The sequence below is a fragment of the Chiroxiphia lanceolata genome, chromosome 4 (genome assembly GCF_009829145.1).
Source record: "Chiroxiphia lanceolata isolate bChiLan1 chromosome 4, bChiLan1.pri, whole genome shotgun sequence".
NCBI lineage: Eukaryota > Metazoa > Chordata > Aves > Passeriformes > Pipridae > Chiroxiphia > Chiroxiphia lanceolata.
The window spans coordinates 74,061,758-74,083,602 of NC_045640.1; the positions used below are offsets into that span (position 1 = coordinate 74,061,758).

General features: G+C 47.2%; 1 protein-coding gene across 2 annotated transcripts; it reads right to left on the bottom strand.

Annotated features, from left to right (window-relative positions):
• Positions 1-1,709: 1,709 nt before the first annotated feature.
• Positions 1,710-21,838, bottom strand: MOB1B (MOB kinase activator 1B). 2 transcript variants are annotated; one of them, XM_032685647.1, is made up of 6 exons: positions 21,684-21,838; positions 8,611-8,777; positions 5,686-5,779; positions 4,289-4,422; positions 2,601-2,764; positions 1,710-2,330 (listed from the first exon to the last, which is right to left on the bottom strand). In XM_032685647.1, the coding sequence occupies exons 1-6, from the start codon at positions 21,695-21,697 to the stop codon at positions 2,253-2,255; spliced, it is 651 nt and encodes a 216-aa protein (XP_032541538.1). In that variant the 5' UTR covers positions 21,698-21,838; the 3' UTR covers positions 1,710-2,252. The 2 variants fall into 2 exon arrangements, with proteins under 2 accessions (XP_032541538.1, XP_032541539.1); XM_032685648.1 differs by lacking the exon at positions 21,684-21,838 and adding an exon at positions 21,005-21,161.
• Positions 21,839-21,845: the final 7 nt, after the last annotated feature.

The window sequence follows — 21,845 nt, forward strand, 5'->3', positions numbered from 1 at the left end:
TGATCCGGGAGAAAGGGGGCGGGGGCAGGAAACAGAAAGGAACAATCTGAAAGGTGAGTCGAGTCCATAGCAGCAAATAGGTGTCCTTACCTGTTAACTGAGGGCCAGGGACACGGGGACAGGGTTCAGGTCCTAAGGACTGAGTAAGGACAGTGCTCCTCAGTATCTCCAAGGAAAAGCAGAAGTTCAAAGCTCTACATTGCATAGTAAGCAGGAAAAGAAACTGGATACTTGCAGACAGGCCTTGGAACCCGTTCTCTGCCCTCAGCTCCCGGCACCAGCACAACTGCAGTGGGTTTGTTTCCTCTTTGCATGGTTACCTCGTATCCCTGACTTGAAAGACTTGGACAAGACATCCCAGATCCATCACCTGAGCACTGTCAGCACTGCCGGGGTGGCTGAGCTCCAAGGATTCGGCCATCCGCCTCTTCCCAGCTCGAGGCAGGTGCCCCCTCCTCAAGGCACCATCCGAATCCCTCATGAGGTCCAACAGAGCTGCAAACCACCCCAAACCATGGGATTTCTGACCCTGTCAGACTGGAAGGCCTCAGGCAGCGCTGGCAGCACGGCCTGGTTTAACCCCGCCGGCACTTCCCGCTCCCAATGACCACAAAGCTGGAAGTTCCTGTCTCCAGGGGCTCGGGGTCCCTCGGAATCCATCGGGGTTTGTTTCTCTGGGGTTTGTTTGGGAGGCGAGGGGGTGTCCCCCCTTTTCCCCCCCATAAATGCACTATTTTATAAACACATTCACCTGATCCAGATTCCATTTTGTGTGGCATTTCCATGTGCCCTGACTTCGAGAGCGTAAACACACCCCAACTTCTGGTCCCACAGCTTTTACAAGCAAAAACAAAAAAACACAATGAAAAGCTGCAAATAGAAACAGCACGGGGATACTAAATCCCCACCACTGCAAACATACCTTCAATGGTGTTACTTTCAAGTGTTGTGTAATTAAACAATGTGTTCATACAGCTGTTGGGCAAATCATGATCTCCAAGCTTTTAGTACGTGCCTAGAAGCTACTCAAAGTCTCTCTACTGCCAGATATTAAATACAAAAAATACACTATCCACTGAAGACTTTTTTTTTTTTCCTTAGTACATTCCAATTCTGATTGGCTGAACTGCAGCAGATGCCTCTGGATTTCTATAACTGGCCAGTAAAAAGCAAAAAAACTGTGGCAACGGCAAGAACAAAACCCTCCCAGGGCAGGAGTATGCCAAAAATGTGAATTACTGCACTGGTATCTCCAAGCAAAGCCTCACTTTTACACGTTTTTTCTTCTGAAATACCTCACCTGTACTCAGCAGCAGGGATTCTATGCTAATGTAACTCCCAAGTGCCCCATGAACTCAGCTTTTTTTATGACAGATGTTTCTTCCCTAACTGCGTTTGTGCAAACTGAATGTTTGTTTGGCAACTGCTCGGGAGCTTAACAAAGCTCAGTGACCCAACTGGTGCTTCCCTGTTGAAAAAGCAAAAGCAACCAGGAAAAGTTCCATGGCAACAGACGTGGAGGTACTTGCTCAGCACGAGGTCTGTGTGTGATTTTGACACCACCTTGGCCGTTTCGCTGCAGCGACCAGAACTTCGCTTTTCTTTGTAAGAAATTACCTAGTTTTGAAAAATTCCATATTCATCTCTAAAAAAATAAGACAAGTATTTGTATTAAAAGCTGGAGATCATTGATTTCAGCAAGTTATGGCTTTTTTTTTTTTTTTTTTTTTTACTGTAAGCATATATATAATTTTTCTAGAACAAGTATCAGTAAGTGTCTGGGTGTTAGTACAATATTTTCTGTTTCCAGCAATGTTCAGTATTGTATGTGCTTTGCACCTCAGAAGTGAGTCTGCCAAGGCACTTAGAGAATGTAAGCAAGTCTTTTAGGGACTTCATGAGAATGGGCTACCACTGACACAACACAAGAACCCATCCACCAGCAGAGTCAATCCCCCAACCAAGCACGTTTCCTTTAACACTCAGCACCTGCTAGAAATTCCACAATGAGTAACAATAAAATAAAAATTAAAAAAAAAAAAAAAAAAGCTATTTACCACGTGTCACTAACAGAGAAAAGACTTCCCCTAGTAAAAGCACAGAAAGTAGATCTCGGCTGTCACTGGTAACAGCACAGGGGCTTGTTTTTGTTTTCTTTTTTTTTAAAAAAAAAACGAATGAACAAAAAAAAAAAAAACAAATACCACACGCTTGCTTAAAGAAACAAGTGACTTCAAGAAGTCCTCTTCTTTTTATCTGTCCTTCGAGGTGAGTTTTTCAATCAGTTCCTGAAGTGGTGCAAGTTCTCTTCTATCGATAAGGTTGAATTCCTGCAACGAGGATGAGGAGAAAGACACACACACACAGAGTTTTGCAGGTGCAGCTCAGGTGAGAAGCCTTACTCAGCCAGAATTTATCTGGCAGTAGGCTCTCTGAGTCCAGGCTTAGCCACTAAAGCCTTTCCTGTCCACGTGCCACTGCCTGAAGGTCTTCCCCCCCATTTCAAGGAAGAAAACATAAGAAAATGCTCTTTTTTTTCCCCACAAGGGAAAGGGAGCAATGTAGCTTTGAGGCGAGAGCACTGTTTGCAACCTCCTTACCTGAACAAAAAATATAAAGTGCTTGAAAGAAGTGTTAAGGTGTGCCTCCTCCTGCAGCTGGATCACGGGATCAAAGTGCTGGTGATAGATGTGAGCATAGACTCTGAAGAGACGCTTTAGAATTGTCTTGGCCACTGACATGAAGTTCTTTGGGAATGGGACGCCTGGAAACGAGGAAACAGATGGCTTATTTTTCAATGCCCAGGCTGTGCCTGTGTACTCTGGAAAGCCAGGATAACCCAACCCTCCCTCCTGCACAAGAAGGGCTCTTGTGTTCCGCTCGGCAATTCCACCCCTAAATCACAGCAGGCTTGGGCTGAGGCATGAGGACAAGCTCCACCAGGTACCTGGGAGCAGGTAACTGAAACCACATTGGGCATCAGCCATGGAATATTACACTTCTCCTGACCAAAGTGGAATCAGTGCCTCGTGCCCAGCAAAAAGATTCCTGTCTCCATCCTGCTCTTCCCAAACCCTTGGCCACAGGATACTGCTTTCTCAACTGCCTGCTTCAGTATTCTGGGACATGCTCCTTTCAGTCATTCCAGGGAAAACGACCCAGGACAGGTAAAAGCAGTTTGAATAGCAGACCTTTGTCACTGCACAGGTTTTAGTAAAATTGGTTTGGAAACAGCAACCAGCTACTGGGAGCAATAATCTCTTTAGTTGACACATCCTCAGGCTAAAAAAAGATATGCATCAACCATCTAAAAAGAATAACCTGTCTAGCTTCTCCTCACCTACCAGTTTCCCCAGTCAGCTTAGGTCTTTCGCTGCCTTTCCAAGTGCTGAGGTCCTGCCTGAAGGCCAGAGGCCCAAGCTCTGGATGCCCTAAGGCCAATCAGGACCTCACCAATGCTTTCAAATACCAGCAATAATGTTTTCATACTCCTGCTTAAGCCTGCCCTCTTCACATGTCCATCTCATTTCCTCCTCTGGCTGCTGCAGCGCATGGGAAGTTCATATTTAGCTGGTTAGCTTGTGGCCCTTAAGTCCCCCTCTCTCTGAAGGCAGCCCTGTTTCTCTGAAGAAGCTTAATGAAAACGTGCCAAAAGCTTCAGAAACTATTCACAAAATTAAAGCAATTAAGAGATCTCCCTTGTTATGGTTTCTGAATTGGGGGTTGGTCGCTATTTTCCTCCTGCTTTTCCAAAAGAAAAGAAACCTCTTTAAAACATCTATTTTTCATTTTCACTTAAAAAAAAATAAAATAAAATAAAATAAAAAAAAATCATTAAGATCAAAGGTGCAATTCAGCTTCTTCAGAGGTAAGGCCCAGAAATTCCTCATGAAGACCAAACACCATTACTGTGTCAAAAAGATGCCAGTTTGTACCAATGACTGGTTATAAGGGTTTGAGGTCCAATCCTTTATTTCCAAAGAAACAACTCACTGTTCAAACTGGAAAAAAACCCATCAGATTTGACTGGAGTCAGTTACTAAGCAGAAACGGTACTTCCTGCGTTCAGAACGACGAGAGATGTTTATTAGGAGTATTGATAGAGGGATCAGAGTTCATGCACTGCCCCATCCATTTTATCTCAAGAGATAACTGTGTTTATACAGATAATATAAGCTTTTACACTGGCCCTACGTGTCAGTCACTAAGGAGACCTTTTATTGCCCTAAGACTTGACTACTCCTGCACAACTGCAACCCAGAGCCACTGTTCAGCTCTAGTTGTTTACCTATTTTGGAAGGAAACAGCGTTTCATCATCCAGCTGATCCTGGACCCAGGTCATCAGGTAATCGATGTACTTTGGCGCGGAGCACTTGATGGGTTTCTTGATGTTGGTCCCATCTGCCCAGTGGTACTCGTACCTGGGGAGGGAAAAAGACATTCCTTAGCACCAGGGAACCCTTCCTGCCAAGGCCTGGGAGGCTGCTCCCCTTGCTCCCACGCCCTCCCTTCAAACTGGTCTAATGGAAGGTGTCACTGCCCACGGCAGGGGCTTGGAACAAGGTGGACTTCAAGGTCCCTTCCAACCCAGGCCAGTCTGGGATTCTGATCCCATGATTAAGAAAGCTTCTAGACTACGCACACAACCAGAGAGAAACATGCTTGGGGAACTCTTCTGACACCAGTCCAGACACTGGAGAAGGTGGATAATTTGGAAACATAATAGCTGAAAACACCCAAACACAATAACATGGGGAGCCTGACAATACCAGCTTTCAAGCGTTTCTATTTTTAAAAAAATCACACACATGGTTGTATGCAAAGCTTAACAGCCTCTGATAAATCTGCCTTCTCGTTTTGTTTAACAAATTCAGTTTTGTCAGAACACCAACTGGGAGAACAATTTCACCACAAACAAACTGGATGAGGGATTGTGACGGTGCTGCTCGCAACGGGATAAAATGATCCCAGTTTTCCAACAGCAACAAATCAGAGGGCCTGAAAGTATTTTGATTTTCCATCTCAGAACACATGCAAAAATCCCAGGCGTGCCAAATGGGCCATGTGTCTGGATTTATGAAAAATCAGGATCCCTCATCACCCAGCACTGCCCTAATACCAAGACTGAAGTGGTATTAATGCAGGACAATCCTGAGGTTCCAGGATCAGACTGGAGCCAGAGCAAGACAACAAAGAGAATTCCACACTGGAAATCTCATCCAAATAACATACAGTTATGAGAACCTTCCCTCCTCACCCCCCACTACCACCGTGCATTTTTCAGAGGAAGGAATTTTTCTTACACTAAAACCCCAAGTTACTGACCATCTATAAACAGAAAACCCAATCGTGGCTCATTTTCCTCACTGGAAAATTTCCCTTTCTGGAAGTGGAAGAGAGGTTTGCTTTTCCTTACTGTTTATTTAGGATTTCCCATTAATTCAAAAGGAAGCAGAGCCCTCCCTCACCCCTCACTCAGAAATGCAGGTATTTTCCTCCTTGGAAGACACTAAGCATCTGGAGAGCAGAAAAAAAGCACAGGCATTGGATGTCTGTACAAAAGCACAGGCAAGAATCCAAGAAGAGAAACTTAAGCGAGGCACAGGGCGGGGGATTCTTATCCAGACATCTAATATTTGCACAATACCTACAAGGAAGATTCTGGTAAGCCAAAATGCTCTTACTTTGGGCCAGCAGACATCACAGGGCAGCTCTCCTCCGTGCAGAAGTCTGTGATGGTTCCATAAAGCATGTTGATCTGGTTGAAGAAGTCAACAGCTGAAAAGCATCAAAACCACCCATTAACACTCTGCAACACAAGATTCCTACAGCCCAGACTGTAAAGCAGAGATCCTGGCATGTTTGTGGTGGGTAAAAACTTCACTGTTATTGCTTTTTTAAGATCCATTATAAAAGAGATGCAGAACGCAACCACCAACTTTCTGGAACAGCCTCCAACAACTATTTAATTGTTCACTGCAGCAAAATCTTCAGCTGGAAGGAGAAAAAGGAAGGAGAAAGCAGAGTTACTTCCTTTTCTGAAACTTTGCTGTGTTTTATCAGAATCCCAAACCCTACTGGCAAGTGTGGAATAAAACAAAGATTTTCAGTGTAAACTTTCCAACCTTCCTCATTAGGTGATTCATTAGGCTTCCCTCAGGCTTTTTATTCCAAATGCCCACCTTTTCCAGGAACATTTCAGAGAATCCCAGAATGTTTTGGATGGGAAGGGATCTTAAGGATCACCTCATTCCACCCCCATGCCATGGGCAGGGACAGCTTCCACTAGCCCAGGTTGCTCCAAGCCCCATCCAACCTGGACATTTCCAGGGATGGGGCAGCCACAGCTTCTCTGGGAAACCTGTGCCAGGCCCTCCCCACCCTCACAGGGAAGGATTTCTTCCCAATATCCCACCTAACCCTGTTCTCTTTTAGGTACATGCATGGGAGTTGGATACAGAAGTCACGGCACAGGAAGAGCTACAGCACCAAACAACTCCTGTCCTCAGAATATCAACTAATTACCACAAATCAATATTTAGCCCACAATGTTTCCTCATTATAAACTAGCCTTGGGAGTTTTGTTCTGGAGTGCTATTTTTTTGAGTTTTGTTACATGTTTGGAAAAGCATTTCCCTTGGCCAAAACCTTTTTGGTTTTGTGTTTGGTTTTTTTTTTTTTTGTGGCCTACAGCTGAATTACTGAAATAAAACACCCAGAAGTTGGCACACCTAAATATCCCCATTGTTCTTACTACTTTAAATTGGTGCTTCATTACTCCAAACTCTTTGAAAGGAAGGTTCTACTATAACCAACAGCAGGTTCTGTTCTGAGGAACCGTGGCCACTGCAACCAGTTTATAAAAATCCACTTTATCTCCAGGTATCTTTCAGAGAATCGACACGAAAGATTACAAAAACATCACGGCAGGAAGTTAACAGCTACTGCTCAGCAGAAGCAGGACACGAGCCCTTGCTTCCTAAGTGCACACAAGAGCTGTTAATTAAGTTTCCATTCCCTGCTCCCAGCAGAAACCACGGCCCAGTGTTTGCTCCAAGGCAGGCGCGTCCAGAAAACCCACACAGGCTCCGGCAAAATGACTGATTGTGGCAAATCCCACACTTGGAAGTCTCAAAACCCACACGCCCCGTCAACTCTTCCCCAAAGACATCAGTCGGGCTGAGGGTTGGGCAAGAAGGGGAAGAGCAGAGCACGTTTGTTTTTGTGCTCTCGGGGTTGTGCAGGGTAAAACCAAGGACACCAAGTCACACATTTCATTTCCTTATGGGACATCCCAGTGAGCAGAAGGGGCTCACAGCTCTGGGGCTCGCTGTGGTGGAGGGATGCTGTCAGGGAAAGGAGCACATCATTATTTTGGAGCACCCTTTAATTATACAGCTATAATTTCATTTGAGTTAATTCAGCAGTTAAGTCAATTGGGAAGGGAAAAACTGCTGCCGTACGGGAAAGCAGAGACACGGAGTGAAGGAACCACCGAAACGGAAGGATGCCAGCAACACATGAAGCATCTTTAGCAATGCTTGCTCATAAAAGTGGGCTGGCTTTTTCTCTAGACAGTTTTGCAACGCAGCGTGAACAAACTCTTACAGAGGATGGTGTCAGCAATTCCAGCATGGCCCTGGAAGCAGCGGCAAGTGGAGCACTAGAGCACTGCGTGGCTAATTAGGAACAGGAAGGTTCAAGTCAGTGGGACAGTTTCACTTCCCAAACATGTAAAGAGCAAGAAGAAATAGGCAGAACCACAGAAACAATCAGAGGACATTTATCTCGAGCGTGACTCCTACTGCAGCGCACAGTCAATGCCACACCACCACAGGAGCACACCAAGAGCACACACTGGGAGACAAAAGATGAGGGAACACCCAGACAGGGCCTGTGGCAGCCAGAACTGCACAGGCTACAGAGCGTGATGAGATGTGGGATAATCCATTCTTGAGGAGCAGAGGGAAAAAACTCATGCAGCAGGGAGAGGAAGGAGGAGGAAACGCAGTCAAGCAATCAGAAGACATTAACTTGGGCATAATGGTTTGGCATGAAAGCACAGAGTTTGGACAGACAGCTTTAGAGGAAGTTAAAATAATGACATCAGACTTACTAGACCACAGGTTCAGAACTCGGTAGAAACAAAAGGAAGTAACTTGATGAAAACTGCAAAGCCCATTAGAATCATAGAATCACTCGGGTTGCAAAAGACCTCCACAGTCATCGAGTCCAACCTGGGACCAACCACCTCCTTGTCAGCCTAGACCAACATCCAGTCGTTCCTTGGACAGGGATGGGGACTCCACCACCTCCCTGGGCAGCCCCTTCCAATGCTCAACAACCCTTTCCATGAAGAAACTCTTCCTGATGTCCAACCTGAACCTTGAGGCCATCTCCTCTCATCCTGTCCCTTGTTCCCTGGGAGCAGAGCCCGACCCCCACCAGGCTCCCCCCTCCTGTCAGGGAGTCGGAGAGAGCAAGAAGGTCCCCCCCTGAGCCTCCCCTTCTCCAGGTACAGGAAGAGGCACACAGTTGTCCTCCCACGAGTGTCAGCCCACATCCAACACCCCCCCTTCCCGAAAAAAAAAAAAAGGTCAGCGACTCACTGTTAACTGCAACCCATTCATTTAAGTCTTCCCCCTCTGGAAGCATCACAGCCATCCGGAGATTGCCGCTTCCCAGCGTGGCCTCGGCATGTTTTAGCAGCTCGTACTGGTGAGACCCCTCTGGAATATTCTTCTTTGGTTTGAAGGTTTTGGAAGAGCGACTACCACTGCAAAAGAGAGAGGAAATATTTGGAGGCCTTTTGGAATGGGAAGAGAAAAAGAAACGAGCGGACGAGTCCCACGTAAGGACAAGGCTGACATTAAATACCTTCCCCGCTCACATATTTTCACATTGAAACAGGGTATTCAACAAAAACTGGGATGCTAAAGTTGCCAGTATTTTGGCTTGCTTTAAACCATTTTCTTACCTACGATTTGGTTTGAAAAACACGGACTGGCTCAGAAGAAAAGTTTTAACATCTGAATTTTAAACGATGGCAGTGAGCCCGGATGGCACATGAACCCCTAACGTGTCAGAAACATGACGTGCAAAATCAAATATTTGCAGAGAACTGTCAGATGAGCCAATATTTGTGAATGTTTTCAGTGTATGAGCCGAGAAAAGATTTCTGTCAGACAGGGCAAACTGAGTTCTGAGTTCCAAGTGCAAAGACGTGAAACCCAGACAGCACGATTTTCCCTACAAATATTGTCCAGATCTCCCTTCTTTATATAAAAGACTTGGGCGATTCTTCACCATGTCTCTAAGGGCCGAACAGAAATTTTTGTTGGTGGGGTGTAAGGGATGAGGGATTGGGAATAAGGCACAAGGAAACTCCCTAAGTAAGTCGTCTATTCTGACAAACTCTGGGCAGGAATTCCCACCGTACCCAAATCCAGCACAGGCACCCTAAGACAGCAGTAAACATTCTCATGTGGAAGGCAGGCAGGCATCCAAAAGGAAAAGTAATTAGGAGAAACGCAGGCTGCTGCTCGTCACGTGCTATGGAAATAGCTGCAGTTTTGGCAATAAATTATCAGAATTCCATGCATTTATGCAGTTCACCATATGGGAAGCCAGTTAACTGCATGCACGGTCACACACTCCTTGAGACACAGTTCAGGGACAGCTTCTCTGAGCAAAAACCTTTACAGGACAAGGTTTTTCTTGCAAAGCCTGGTTATCAACATCGCTGCAAGCATTACTTCAATTACCTTATTGGTTCAGAAGCTCTCCTATTACTTAACCAAATAAGTAATAATTGTTTTCTCCCATCATGTTTCACGTGACAGATTTAGGAAGCCTTCTTCTCCCAGGTCTGCTTCCTCAAATCCTTGAGCAACCAGTGAGAAAAAGCAACTTTTACAGAGTTCTGCCAGGTGGCCAACGATGCACACGATCATCAATGTCTGGGTCAAGTGGGACATTTCATTTTCAGCTACATTCCCGTAACAGAATTAGCCATTTCTCCCCAGGCTTTAAAATGCTCCAAGCTAACAGGCAGCACCTGCCTTTCCCTGTTAAGAGACTCTGAGAATCTCTTAATATTAATGCAGAAGTGAGAGGGGACAGAGAAACCACCAAAGATCCCATTTCCCTCGGACATAAACAGGCCATGAAACGGGGAAGACACTGCATCACCCCCACTATTTGTCAGTTCCCAGTCTTTCAAGAAAACCCAGCTTCTCGACGAATTCCTGCGATTCCAAGGACGCTTTGCTCCCTTCACTCCCACATCCGCCGTTTCTAGCAAATTATGCCCTTCTATTTTTACAGGGAAGCGCAGCTCTGGCAGTGGCAGATGCAGCCCGACCCAGCACTAAATCAGGAAGTGTGTTTGAGGCAGTTGACTCACGGAGCTGGAGCCGGGCTCGGAAGCCACAACAAGCCCTTCCCACCGGCAGAAGCCCACGCGCCGCTCGGCCCCAACACGGACGTCACAACTCCCTTGTAAAGGCAAGAACACCAAATTTCCTCCAAAGCTGTAATTTTATCCAGTCATCTGCTGACAGGGGAGTGGGTTTCATGATGTGGATTCCGCAGGCTGTGCTGCCTTAGGCTGGCAAGGCGATGTTTCCAGAAGAAGGGGAAAGTTTCAGGAGTCCTTCTTACACCACAGCTCATTTCAGCTTCAAACGCAGCACTGGCACATCTACACTCACAGCAGCTTAAACATCCAGCCTCAGTTCTTGATGCACTTCCCAGCAACTGCAGGAAAGGAGCCACCTAAACCTCAATGCTCCCAGGGGAAGCACTTGGGCTGGCCTGGCTTAGGCCTCCTCGCTCCCAGGTGAGTGGTTACTTGTCCACAGGGCCTTTCAACAGAGCTTTTCCCCTATTTCCAACAAGCCTGCTGCGGATTTGCGGAAACCTGAATCAAACCAGAAGAATTTAGGCTGCTCATGAATGGAAGTCACGCCCTCACAGCTTGTTCTTACCACAGGACTGACCCCAGGCTCTCACCTGCTGTGCAGTGGCACTGTCTTCAGGACACACCTGCCACCTATATCCCTTCCCTCTGACCGCTCCACAATGCCGAGGCCACCGGTGTCACTCCTTTCCTTGGGGGAACGTGTGAGAAGCTCACTCCTGGAAGCACAGCTGTACCACTCAGTGTCTCCCCAGAGCAGCCACCATCACTGGCAGACCAAAATCAGCCCCTCAAAATATTTGGACATGCTCTAGAGATTCTGAAAAAGCTGAACTCAAGGGAGCGCACAGAACGTTTACCTGGGGCGTGGAAACTTTTCCTACTTGAGCTCCTGCTTTTCTCACCTTCAGAGGCCTTTGTGAGCATTAATTAACCCTCACAAAGCACCTCTGAAGTAGGGATCACTAGATACAGGGAAACTGAGGCAGGGACTCACTGCCACAGGCCAACAACTGAGTTTACTACAGAAGCCCCAAGTTTCAGTTTTGCACCTCCTTGTCTCCTTTCTCCTGCTGCTGTTTTAAAACACAGAAACACTGTAAGACAAGACCCAAATTCCAGAAAAGCAAACATTTCCAGCCTTTAAACAATAATACAGGGCTTCAAATGATAACATCCTGCTAAGAATAGAAACATCGCAGTGGGATCGGGTTAGTTTCCACTAGCCAACATATCAACATAGAAATGAAAACAGAAGCACAAGCTACTTTTTGGCAATGAAATCAATAGCTGCAGCACTTAAACACGTCTTCCCTGTGACAACCACAGCATCAGAAGGACAGAAAGTAAAATGAAACTGTACACGTTCAAAATCTGCACTGATGAGATTAAACTTGAGCATTTCTATTTTTAAAATCGAGTAGTCCACAACATTTCTGTCCTGAGGAGAGTCAGCGCTCCAGCAAGGCATTGCTTCCTCCAGCTCCCACACCACCAAAAACTCAGCTGTTTTCCAGCCCAGTTCCCGCTCACTGCAGTAAGCCTGCCTCAGTCCAGCCACTTGAGTTTGCAGGCAACAAAAGCAAGGTAAGAATTCGGGACGCAGGCATTGCCTGCAGCAGCTCTGGGAAGGAGTTAGGAGCTGCCAACTCCTTCCAAAACGTAGCTGCTCTCTCAAAAGGTGAGGCAGTGGTTAGAAAGCTGTTCCAGGCCTGGAGCTTTCATTTTGGATTGTTTCGTTCTTTGCTTAAATGAGAATCAGTGGCACTGACTTGAAAAATTTCCACAGACACATGATCTTTCCTATAAAGCCAGGACAGATGTTGTTTATTGTTTATTTGCTACACCATGGAGTAATTTCAATTCTCTGTGGGCTTTTCAACCTGAAGATGCTTCTCAAGGGGTACAGCGACCGTTGTCACCATAACTGGTTTGAAATGGTGCCTCCTTCCACTGGAGTACTGACAGGAAAATCAGTGGGGTTTTATGAGATTTTTTTCATTCTCTACCCATCGCAGTGGGGACTGAGATCTGGCTTCCCCTTCTGGGAAAAACAGCTGTCTTCACACACCGAAATTCCATACAGGAGTGGCAGAAAACTCACAACCTCACGAAGAGCTCCTCAAAAACACAGGTACCACTGGACACAAGACTCGACACGTTAAAAGAGCTGAAGTTTATCAGATGATTCACATCCAGGAAGGAGAAAGTTATTTAAGGTAGCCTTAAGGAACAGTTTTGCTTTCGCCTGTCCCAGCCACCACCCCCCAGTGTTAAAGCTGTCGTAACACGTACACATCCACATTCTTAAAACACGCTTTCCTCCTCCTGTACACACACATTTTGAAGCCAGTGAAACCCAGCCAATGCAGGAGCGGTCCAGCACAGCTCAGAAGCTCTCAGGAGCACCAAAACACGCCCACAGGGAACCTTTTTGCTGGCTGAGCTCTGAGCAGGGGACAAGTGACCGGCGCCTGGAGAGTGGCCGTTCCCCTGTTCCCCGTGACACGTTCCCTCAGCTGTCCTGCAGTGACACTCAGTGCCAAATCCACAGGGATGTTAGGTGGCCACAGCCTGTTTTCCAGCCAAGCTTCTCCCTGCCTCCGTTTTTCCGTCTGCAGGCTCAGAATGTGCCTGTAAACAAGGGGGAGGTGTTCTGCTACAACCCCACCCCACGGTGTTCCTGCTGTTTACCCAGTTGGATGCAACCCCTCTCCCGAGCAGTCGCAATTCCCAAGGCAAGGCACAAGCAAGCGTCCAGAGAACCCCATCCCGTAACCAGGAAATCATCACCACTTTGCTATGCTCACACACAGAATAAACTCCCCTGCTTCATTTACAACACATTCACTTAATACACTTTCATCTCCTGGAAAAAAAACTCAAAATAAACAAAGCAAGTCACAGTTGCCCTCGCTGGATACTACCAGAGCCCTGCCTGTGCGCTCCAAACACAATTAAACTATTCCCAGGGCAGCCAACGGCTGCGGAAGTGACTCAACCTCCCAAGCCTTGTCCCCTGCAGGACTAACAGGAGTGCAAGGAGAGGGGCAGGCCAGAGCCACAGACACGAGTCTACAACAGCATCCAGCACAGGAAAACTTTAGGCAAGCTGAGGACTTCTGGCTGTTCTGTTGGGTCCTTTCAATCAGATCCACACTCTTTTACTACTTCAATTCTAACCCTTACCACGTACGTACACAAACACACGTCATGGTACTGTAGGGAATAATCAAAGCCAGATTTATTTCTTCTAATACCCTAATGTTCAGTTAGCACATCTTTAAAAGGCCAGGCTACTGGCAGCTTTGATGAAGGTAAACGAGAAGTATTCCTTCTTCTCCAACTGCTTGGGTTTTTTCCTACGAGATGGAGTTTACTATTTTGACCGCTTCAGTCACTAATTAAGCTCCCTGCAAACTAAACAGCACTACTTCCTCACTAATGTCTCCCCTCTTTTCTCAGGAAACCCTTATTCCTGTCAATTAGCACCAGCCTGCTCAGAAGGGAGGGCACAGCGTGAACTCAAACTCAAGTCAGAACGCGGCACAGTTACACTTCCAAGTTTGGTTTCCACAAAGGTTCCAATCTGCTTCCTGCAGGAACGTACCCAATACGCTGTTCAGTGGGCACAATTGCACCTTTTTGGTTTTTTTGGTAAAAAAAATCCTACCCTTTCTTATATATAAAACTGAGCGATTCCTAAGGAAATACATAAAGCTCCGAGTCTGGGTTGTTTCTTTCAGTAACACACCGGATGGTGTTTAAAGAAAGGATCCTGGAAGCTTTAAGGGAGGAAGGAGGTTTACTAAACTGTTTAAGTAGGCATGAAGGAGTTCAAGATCTTTCCCCAAGTCACTGAGAATGTCCTGAAGTGGCCTAGAGAGCCCCAGCTTGCCTCGGGGCAGCCTCACACACGCTGCCAGCCCCATAAAGCATCACCAGGCTGCTGGGGCAGGAGGAAAAAGGGGAGCATTTCCCAGGAATAAAGCAGGTGATCAACAGTGTTTGCCTACCTGTGATTCCTGCAGTCCCCTTACTTCTTCCAAGTGTCCCACACTAAAGGTATCCGCTGCTTTCCACAGCAAACTGCTCCTCCTGCCACAAAGATTTCCTTACATTCAGCTAAATTATCCTTACATGACTAATGCCCTCTGCATCCCAAACTGCTGGTCACAGTCACACCCTGTAAATACGTTTAAGAAGCAGAGCTTTGCAGAAAGCCATCTACAACCCGCTGAGGGTGATAAATTGCAGCAATAAAAGCTTGGCTCTAGCATCAAATTAGATCCTTACTTGTACACCAAATATAGTGCTTGGATAACACGCCTCAGAACATGGATGGCTTCCCAAAATGCTGATCAGTGCTTTTGGAAACCAACGCTTAATGAATGACTAAAGCAAATCTAGTCATACAACCTAAGAAATCGGAGCAGGGCATTTTTAAAGGGAGACAAAAAAAAAAAAAAAAAAAAAGACCAACTAAAGAGTTTATGACAGCCTTCAATCTTTTTAAACAGAATAAAAGGAACCATCTCTTAATGTGTTCAGGAAAAAGGCAGTTAAAGGAGAAATTTAGCTCGATTTTCATGGGGGAAGAGTCACTTCATAAAAGGCTGCCCTCGACCGTAACCCCCACGCAGCACAGGCTGAGGATATGAACGGGGCAACTCAGCAACTTCCCCAACAGAAAACCTCACACCTAGATGGAAGATTACACTTAGACTTGGATTAAGAGGCAAAACAGGGTCTGGATCCAGGAAACAACAACCATCAGAGGCAAGAAATAACACGGAGAGCAACAGGAAGAAGGAATGGACAGGAGGCAGCAATGAATAATCCAACAGCTTTCCAAAAATATGCTGCATTAGCTCACCCCCAAGTATTTCTCACACATCCCCCATGTTTAATACAATCCTGTACGTGCTGCGTGTAACCATCTCAAGGAAAATCTGCTTATCTCTTGCAAAGTATCCTATCAGGAAAACCCACCTGCCTGAAGCATCTGAGGGGGAATGACAGCTCCTACCACATACACAGGAGGACATTTCTTTTGAAATTATTTCAGCTTGTGTGTTTGCCAGTTGAGTAGAAAGTTAGTTTAACTGTTCTATGAGCTTAAATATAGATTTTCCTCCCCCTTTTTTTTTTCATTCCCATTGCAGCAAGAAATTTTAAGAAGAGCTGTCAACCACAAAAGTTAATAATAGGACATTAGAGACACTTGGGGTTTATTTCTAAAAGCTACACTGCAATGTTAGAAAAAGCAATATTTCGTGGCCATAAAGCATAAGACACAGTAATGCCATTTTGATTCCTGATTCCAGAACACTCAGCAAGTCCCTGAAACAATTAATCTATTCAAGCAAAACCAGGGCTGTGCTACTCAAGTCGGTAAAAACACAATTAAAATACCAGCTACCAAAACAAAACATGGGTTATTCCATTGAAGTCAGCACAAGGAACCCACCCAGTGATTATCTGTGTGGAAATTATTTCAGTATCGAGAATGAGTCGTCTCAATTTTTAGCAAAAGAGGAATTTACCAAAGCTCACTTAAGCTCATTTGTTCTCTTTGTCACAAAGAAAGGAATTAGACTTGTGATAAAGACCAACAGATCCAGGCATTACAAGTCCTTATCTGCAAGATGTTCTCCTTCGCTGAGGAAGGGATTAAGATTCTGTGCGTCAGGAGCCCTCGTATCTCTCGAGGACACAACTCTGGAGGCAAGTGACCACACTGAAAAGATGAAGTGGTGCAAGGACAGACAACAACAATAACAAAAACCCAAAACAAAAACAAAACCAACCAACCAAAAAAAACAAACAAACAAACAAAAAAACCCAACCAACCAAACAAAATAACAAGCTTCAACTAAAACTCAATATGGGCAGGATCACAGGGCTGCTTTTAAAAGTATCAAAATGTATTTGCAAGGCAAAAACTACAGTTACCTTCATGAATCCGTAGAGGGGGGGGCTGGCACACAAAACTCCCTTCTCATCCACGTGAAATGACTGTCTGCTGACTCAGGTTACGGATTTGAATTGGGAAGCAAAGCCCTGAATGAAAGGGAACACGCCTGGGATGCACCACACGTCGTCCTACTCTGCACAGAACGGGGTGTCAGGCCCTGGAAGGCACACGCCTACCCAGCCAACTGAGACATTACAAGTTATTTCAAATATCACCTGCAAACCCTCAGCTCCCATTCCCTTCTTTCCAAGCCCCCTCCCCCAAATATTGACCCAAGTAGCAGCGCCCCGGGAAAGCATCTGAGACATCCACATGCAGACTTAACCACCACGCTGGCCCTGGGAAATTTATTAGAGGAATCATAAAATTAACTTGGTGGTTACTTCTTTATGGGCTGCTTTAAACTGATCCAGAAAAGCTGCACGCACGCGGCTTTTGGATAAGCTGCTCAGGATATAACTCTGGAGGGGACTTTATAGCACCCTGCTCAGTTTTAAAATTCAGTGTATTTCCTCCCAGAAGAGGTAAACGCAACAGATGTCTCCCTGAGCACTTGGAGAAGAACAATTTTCTTGTCCTTACGTGTTTTGTAGAGGCTTCACAAAGGACTTCTCCCCACTTTTTCCCCCCCTGATGCTTTCAACATCAGTCACCTCTGCACTCCTACAGCAGAGCAAGGTCCTTCACACCAGCACAAGGGTGTCCACCACAGCCTCCCTTCCGTGGCGTTCAGGGGAGGTCACAACCCTGCCAGCCAACATCACATTAATGCCACAGAGGTGCCAGGAAAGCAAAAGGGAAGGAAATGCCACTTTTTAAAAAGTAAACACGCGCAGATGACAAAGCAAACCACTGGATCCTGATAATCCCATGTCATGAAACTTAAAGGCTGGAGACGTTTTTTCCAAGTCGGTTGTAGCCGAAAACAGATTTTACAGCAGCTGAGTTTATAACCCACCATCTCGCCCTCTGTGCATTTTAAATTTAAGGGGAAAAAAAGAAAAAAAAAAAGGACAAAACCCAAACAGCAAGTTCATCGTAGCTCAGCTCTAATAGGAAGTGGCTCAGTTTACAAATGCCCAAAGCATCGCAAAGCATATCCTGCGGTTTGGGTTGATTGGTGGGTCAAAGGCTTATGGATGGCTCTGGCAGCAAGATCTGCCTTAACTGCTTAGGAGGGAAGACTTAAAAGCGGCCCAATTTAATGCAGGCATTTACTTCCCTAAGGAAAACAAGCGGCTTCATTCTGTCAGCCTTTCTGCATCCCTCCAGCCGCCCCTCGGTGGACAAGCACTCCTAATATTTTGTCCTTCTTCAAACAGGATAAAACCAGACTGTGCATCTCTCAGGACAGCACGACATGGAACTGTGACCCCTGGGCTGTTGCCAGGAAGGGGTCCTAAATCCAAACCCGAAACCCTGTCCGAAAATGAAAAGGTGCCGAAGGTAACTGATAAAAAATAAAAAAACTGACAAAAAACGAAAAAGCCACTTTCCAGCACACAAACCCTCTCCCGAAAATCATCCTCCTTCCACCACGACTCCCTGTGAACAGCTCATGGCACAGGTTCACTTACACTGCAAACACAGAGAGGGAAGGACAAACAAGGGAAAACAATCGAGACATTAAAGCAAACAATTAGGAAGCAATTAAGACCGGACATCACAGCGTTGTAGTAAACACAACTTTCACACTGAACAATGCCTTTCTTCCTATGCCTTTTTTTTTTTGTCATTCCAAATGTTTCTATCTGAGATGGCAGTATCTAAGAACATTTAAAAGTGATTTTACTGGAACGCAGTCCCATGTGGAGAGCCCTTTCCCGGTTCTTACAGCAGTATTACACTCATGAAGCTAAAAGTGAAGCAAACTAGTGCATTAAGACACAGGGAGATAAATATCTGGATGTCTGCTCTACTTCACAGACAACTCAGTACCTAGGGAAGCTGGGGAAGGCACAACAACAAACAGCCCTGATGCTCTCCAAGAGCAGGAGCAGCCTGGAGAATCAGGAAGGCCACACTCCTTGTCAATCTGGAAACAAACACATCAGCTCAAATTTCGGGATTATTCTGCAAGAGAGGTAAGGGGGGAAAAAAAGTAACGTCTCACTGTATCTCCTGCACATATATTTACAAACAAAGCGTGATTTTAATTTAATAAAACCAAAATTAACCCATGTGCAGCATGAGAAGCAGCTGCCAGGCTCCACTGTGCTGCAGAACAAGCCAGACAAGGGAGAACACATTTTGTCCCCCAGTTTGGTTTACAAGTTAACTTGGCCTTCACTCACAAACGTATGTGCCCCCAACAATAGCCCTCACCCTCACTTGCTGCTTCCAGCAGCTCCTAGTCCTTCCCTGACTCATCAGGCAACAACTTCTTAAAACAAACCTCATTCTTAAAAAAACTGTGCTGGAATCTTCTGAGAGGGATTCGCTAACATAAAGGTGGATTTTTAAAATTTTTTTAAAGAGACAACTTCAATAGTAAAACTCTTCCATAAAAAATTGGTTTTCATCTAGCTTCTTTTTTATGTAAGTTTTGCCAGCAGAGGATAACACAGGCATGTCACCAGATGGCACGCCCACCAGAACTATCTTTAATTTTTTTCCTTGGAGATGTAAGCTGAAGTACCTGCAACTAGGCTGTAATTTCCTTTTAGAGACAACTTACCAAGCAGAGTTTTTTTGGAACTGAAGATATTTTCGAGCCCAACTCCCGTTTTTAAACCCTTTTTAAAGATTCGGGACGACCTCATTCAACCATCGGAGGGGTTTACAAAGTCTTTTCAGAAAGGAAGAAGCGGATCAGAGAGAGAAAACAGCGGCGCTGAAAATAACAATTGCTGTCAAAACCGAGTTGTATTAATTCAGTGACTCGCCTCACAAGACAGTCTTTTTATAATGTTCCCCATAACGAGGGAAGACAATGGTTCCCCTTGATTTTCCTTTCCCCCCCCATGCAGCTCTATCTGTCACCGGCCATAGCAACAGGGAAGAATAGCCCCGGATTTGCCAGCGGACAAGGCCCGCGCGAGGGGGGCCCCCCCGGCACCCTGTGTTATCCCGGCACAATCGCCCTGTTATTTGACAACCAGCGAGCCTGCGGGGGAACACGGCTCTTGGCATCGTGCTGAGTGTCAGACTGACAAGCTCCAGCCAAGCCCCCGGTGATAAACCTGCACGGCAGGTTGGGAAAACCTCCCCGGGTCTCAGCGTGTCTTCGCTGCGAGTTCCAAAGCGTGAGTCAGCTCGCGAAAGGACAGCAGTGCCAGTGACACACAGAGAAAAAACACCTCTGGCACCTCCACACCACGAAAACCCTCCGTGAAAAAGTACCACGAAAAACTCTGTTACGAGTACTGCGAACGTGGCGGGGGGGAGTTGCGGTTCGAAATGCAAGTCTGCAGTGCTAAGCCTGCAGAAAGTGTAAGGATATCCAACCACTATCTTGGAATAACTCTTGGTCAAACTTGAATTTTAACTCGATAAGGTGATGCTAACTTTTTGCACACTTAAAAAAAAACCCAACCAAACAAAAAAAGCATAACTCCCTGCCAGTAACACGGAAAGTTTTCCTGGTCTCCCTGAGGCCTACCAGGCATATTTTTGATTTTTTTTTTTTTTTTTAAAAATCCGTTTCTATACTGCAGATGAGCAAATTAGGTGCTGTCTACAGCACTCTGCCAACAGCAGCTGAGGCAGCTTTGCCAACATTTCTGGCTTTGCCGTGCAGCAACTCCAGTTTCCATTTCTACACTTCGTGCAGAAGGATCACTTGGAACAATGGAGGTGGGGGTAAAGGTTTGCTTTCCTAGGTTTCATAAGGGTCTGGAAAAAGAAACAAGCATCTCATTATTGCCTCTGACAGAGGGTGGAGGGTTTCGTGCTTTTCCATTCCCAGTTAGCCAAATGCCACGGAGAGGGAGGCTCTCTAATTTGCAAACCAGACTCCCAGGACACTCGAAATCCCGTCCCCCCCTTCTCCACCGCGGCAGCTGAGAATTATGAAGGAGGGGGACAGCTGGGCTTCTCATTAGGAGCACAACGCCCGAATCCATGGACAATCATCTGTACCCACCTCCCGCTCACAGCTGAGAGGTGTCTTTCAAAACCTCTCTGGGGGTACGGAGCGGGTTTGCTGCGGCAGAGTCAAAAGATAAACACAAGGCAGGGATTGAGGAGGAAGCCGGCGCCGGGGTTATTGGTCTCCATGAGAACGCAACTCACTAGAACGCTCCAGCTCGGAGATAAAGTCTCCTGTCTAAAAGCAGGCTACGTTTACATCTGCTGGTTATCAGCGTAAGCCTCTGACAACTGGCAGATATTACGGACACGGTCCCACTAACTGCTCGCACGGAAATGGGAACGCTCAGCGGGGCCAAGGCCTTAATGGAGCTCGGCTCTGCCAGGGCGCCTTTTTCAGCTGCCTGGGTCTCCCTTCTTTCCCTAGAGCGCATCTCCGCCTTAATTAATAGGTCACTGAACCGGTTTATGTTAATTGTCACAAAGTACCTCGCCTTTGTTCCCAAGGGGAGGGACCAAAGTTCATTCGGTTGCTGCCCACGAAGCAAAACTGCCAAGTGCGGGGTTCTGCGCACACCTGGACTTGCCACCGATTCCTCGGGGAGCTTTTTTTATGCCGCAGTAAAGCTCGGCCGGGTCCTTGGCGGGGCTCAGGGCCGCCGGGGAGCCCCACCTGCCCCATCACCTGCCCCGGGATTCACTTCCACGCTCCCGCCGCTCCTAACTCAGCCGGGGCACGCAACGCTACCGCACCAACTTCTGCCCGCCGGGAAGGAGGAAAACATTGCGGAAACATCACAAAAGCCGGGGGAGACCCTTCGGGTGGGCGTTCTGCCCTGACCCCCGCTCTCGCCTGCCCAGCACGGCGCTCACCGGGGAGGTGCCCCGGCTGATCCGTGGACGGTCCCGAACTCGTGCCCCCGCGGGAGGGGAAGCCGTGCGGGAAGGGGAAGCCCGGCTCGCCCGCCCTCCAAACGCCCTCGCGGCGTAGCGGCGGCCGCCCCCCCCCGCCGCGCTCCCCGCCGGCTGAGGGCAGCGGCTGCTGCCGGGGCCCCCCGGGGGACCGGGGCACAAAGGGAGAGAGCGGCGAGCGGGACGGAGCGCGGCCGCCAGGCCGGCGGGGAGCGGCGGGCAGAGGGCGGGCGGCGGCCGCGTCCTCTCGCCGGCGCTGCCCTGCTCTGCCCTGGCCGGCGGGACGGGGCAGAGGGAAGAGGAAAGGACCCCTCCACACACACACACGCCCCGCGGGTACTCACAACAAGAAGCTCATGGCGATGGCGGCGGAGCGGGACCGGCGGCTGCCTGGGCTCGGCGCGGCTCGGCTCCCAATGGCAGCGCAGGGCGGGCGGGTGCGGGGAGAGCGCCGCGGGGCGGGGACACGGCCCGCCCGGCCGCCATCGCCCCCAGCGGCCCCCGCG

Excerpts from the sequence above, each read along its gene's own strand:
- MOB1B (XM_032685647.1), bottom strand. Across the intron at positions 5,780-8,610 it reads TGAATGGGTTGCAGTTAACA|CTGTTGACTTCTTCAACCAG; the intron begins GTGAGTCGCTGA and ends GATGCTTTTCAG. Across the intron at positions 2,765-4,288 it reads GCTGTTTCCTTCCAAAATAG|GCGTCCCATTCCCAAAGAAC; the intron begins GTAAACAACTAG and ends CCTCGTTTCCAG.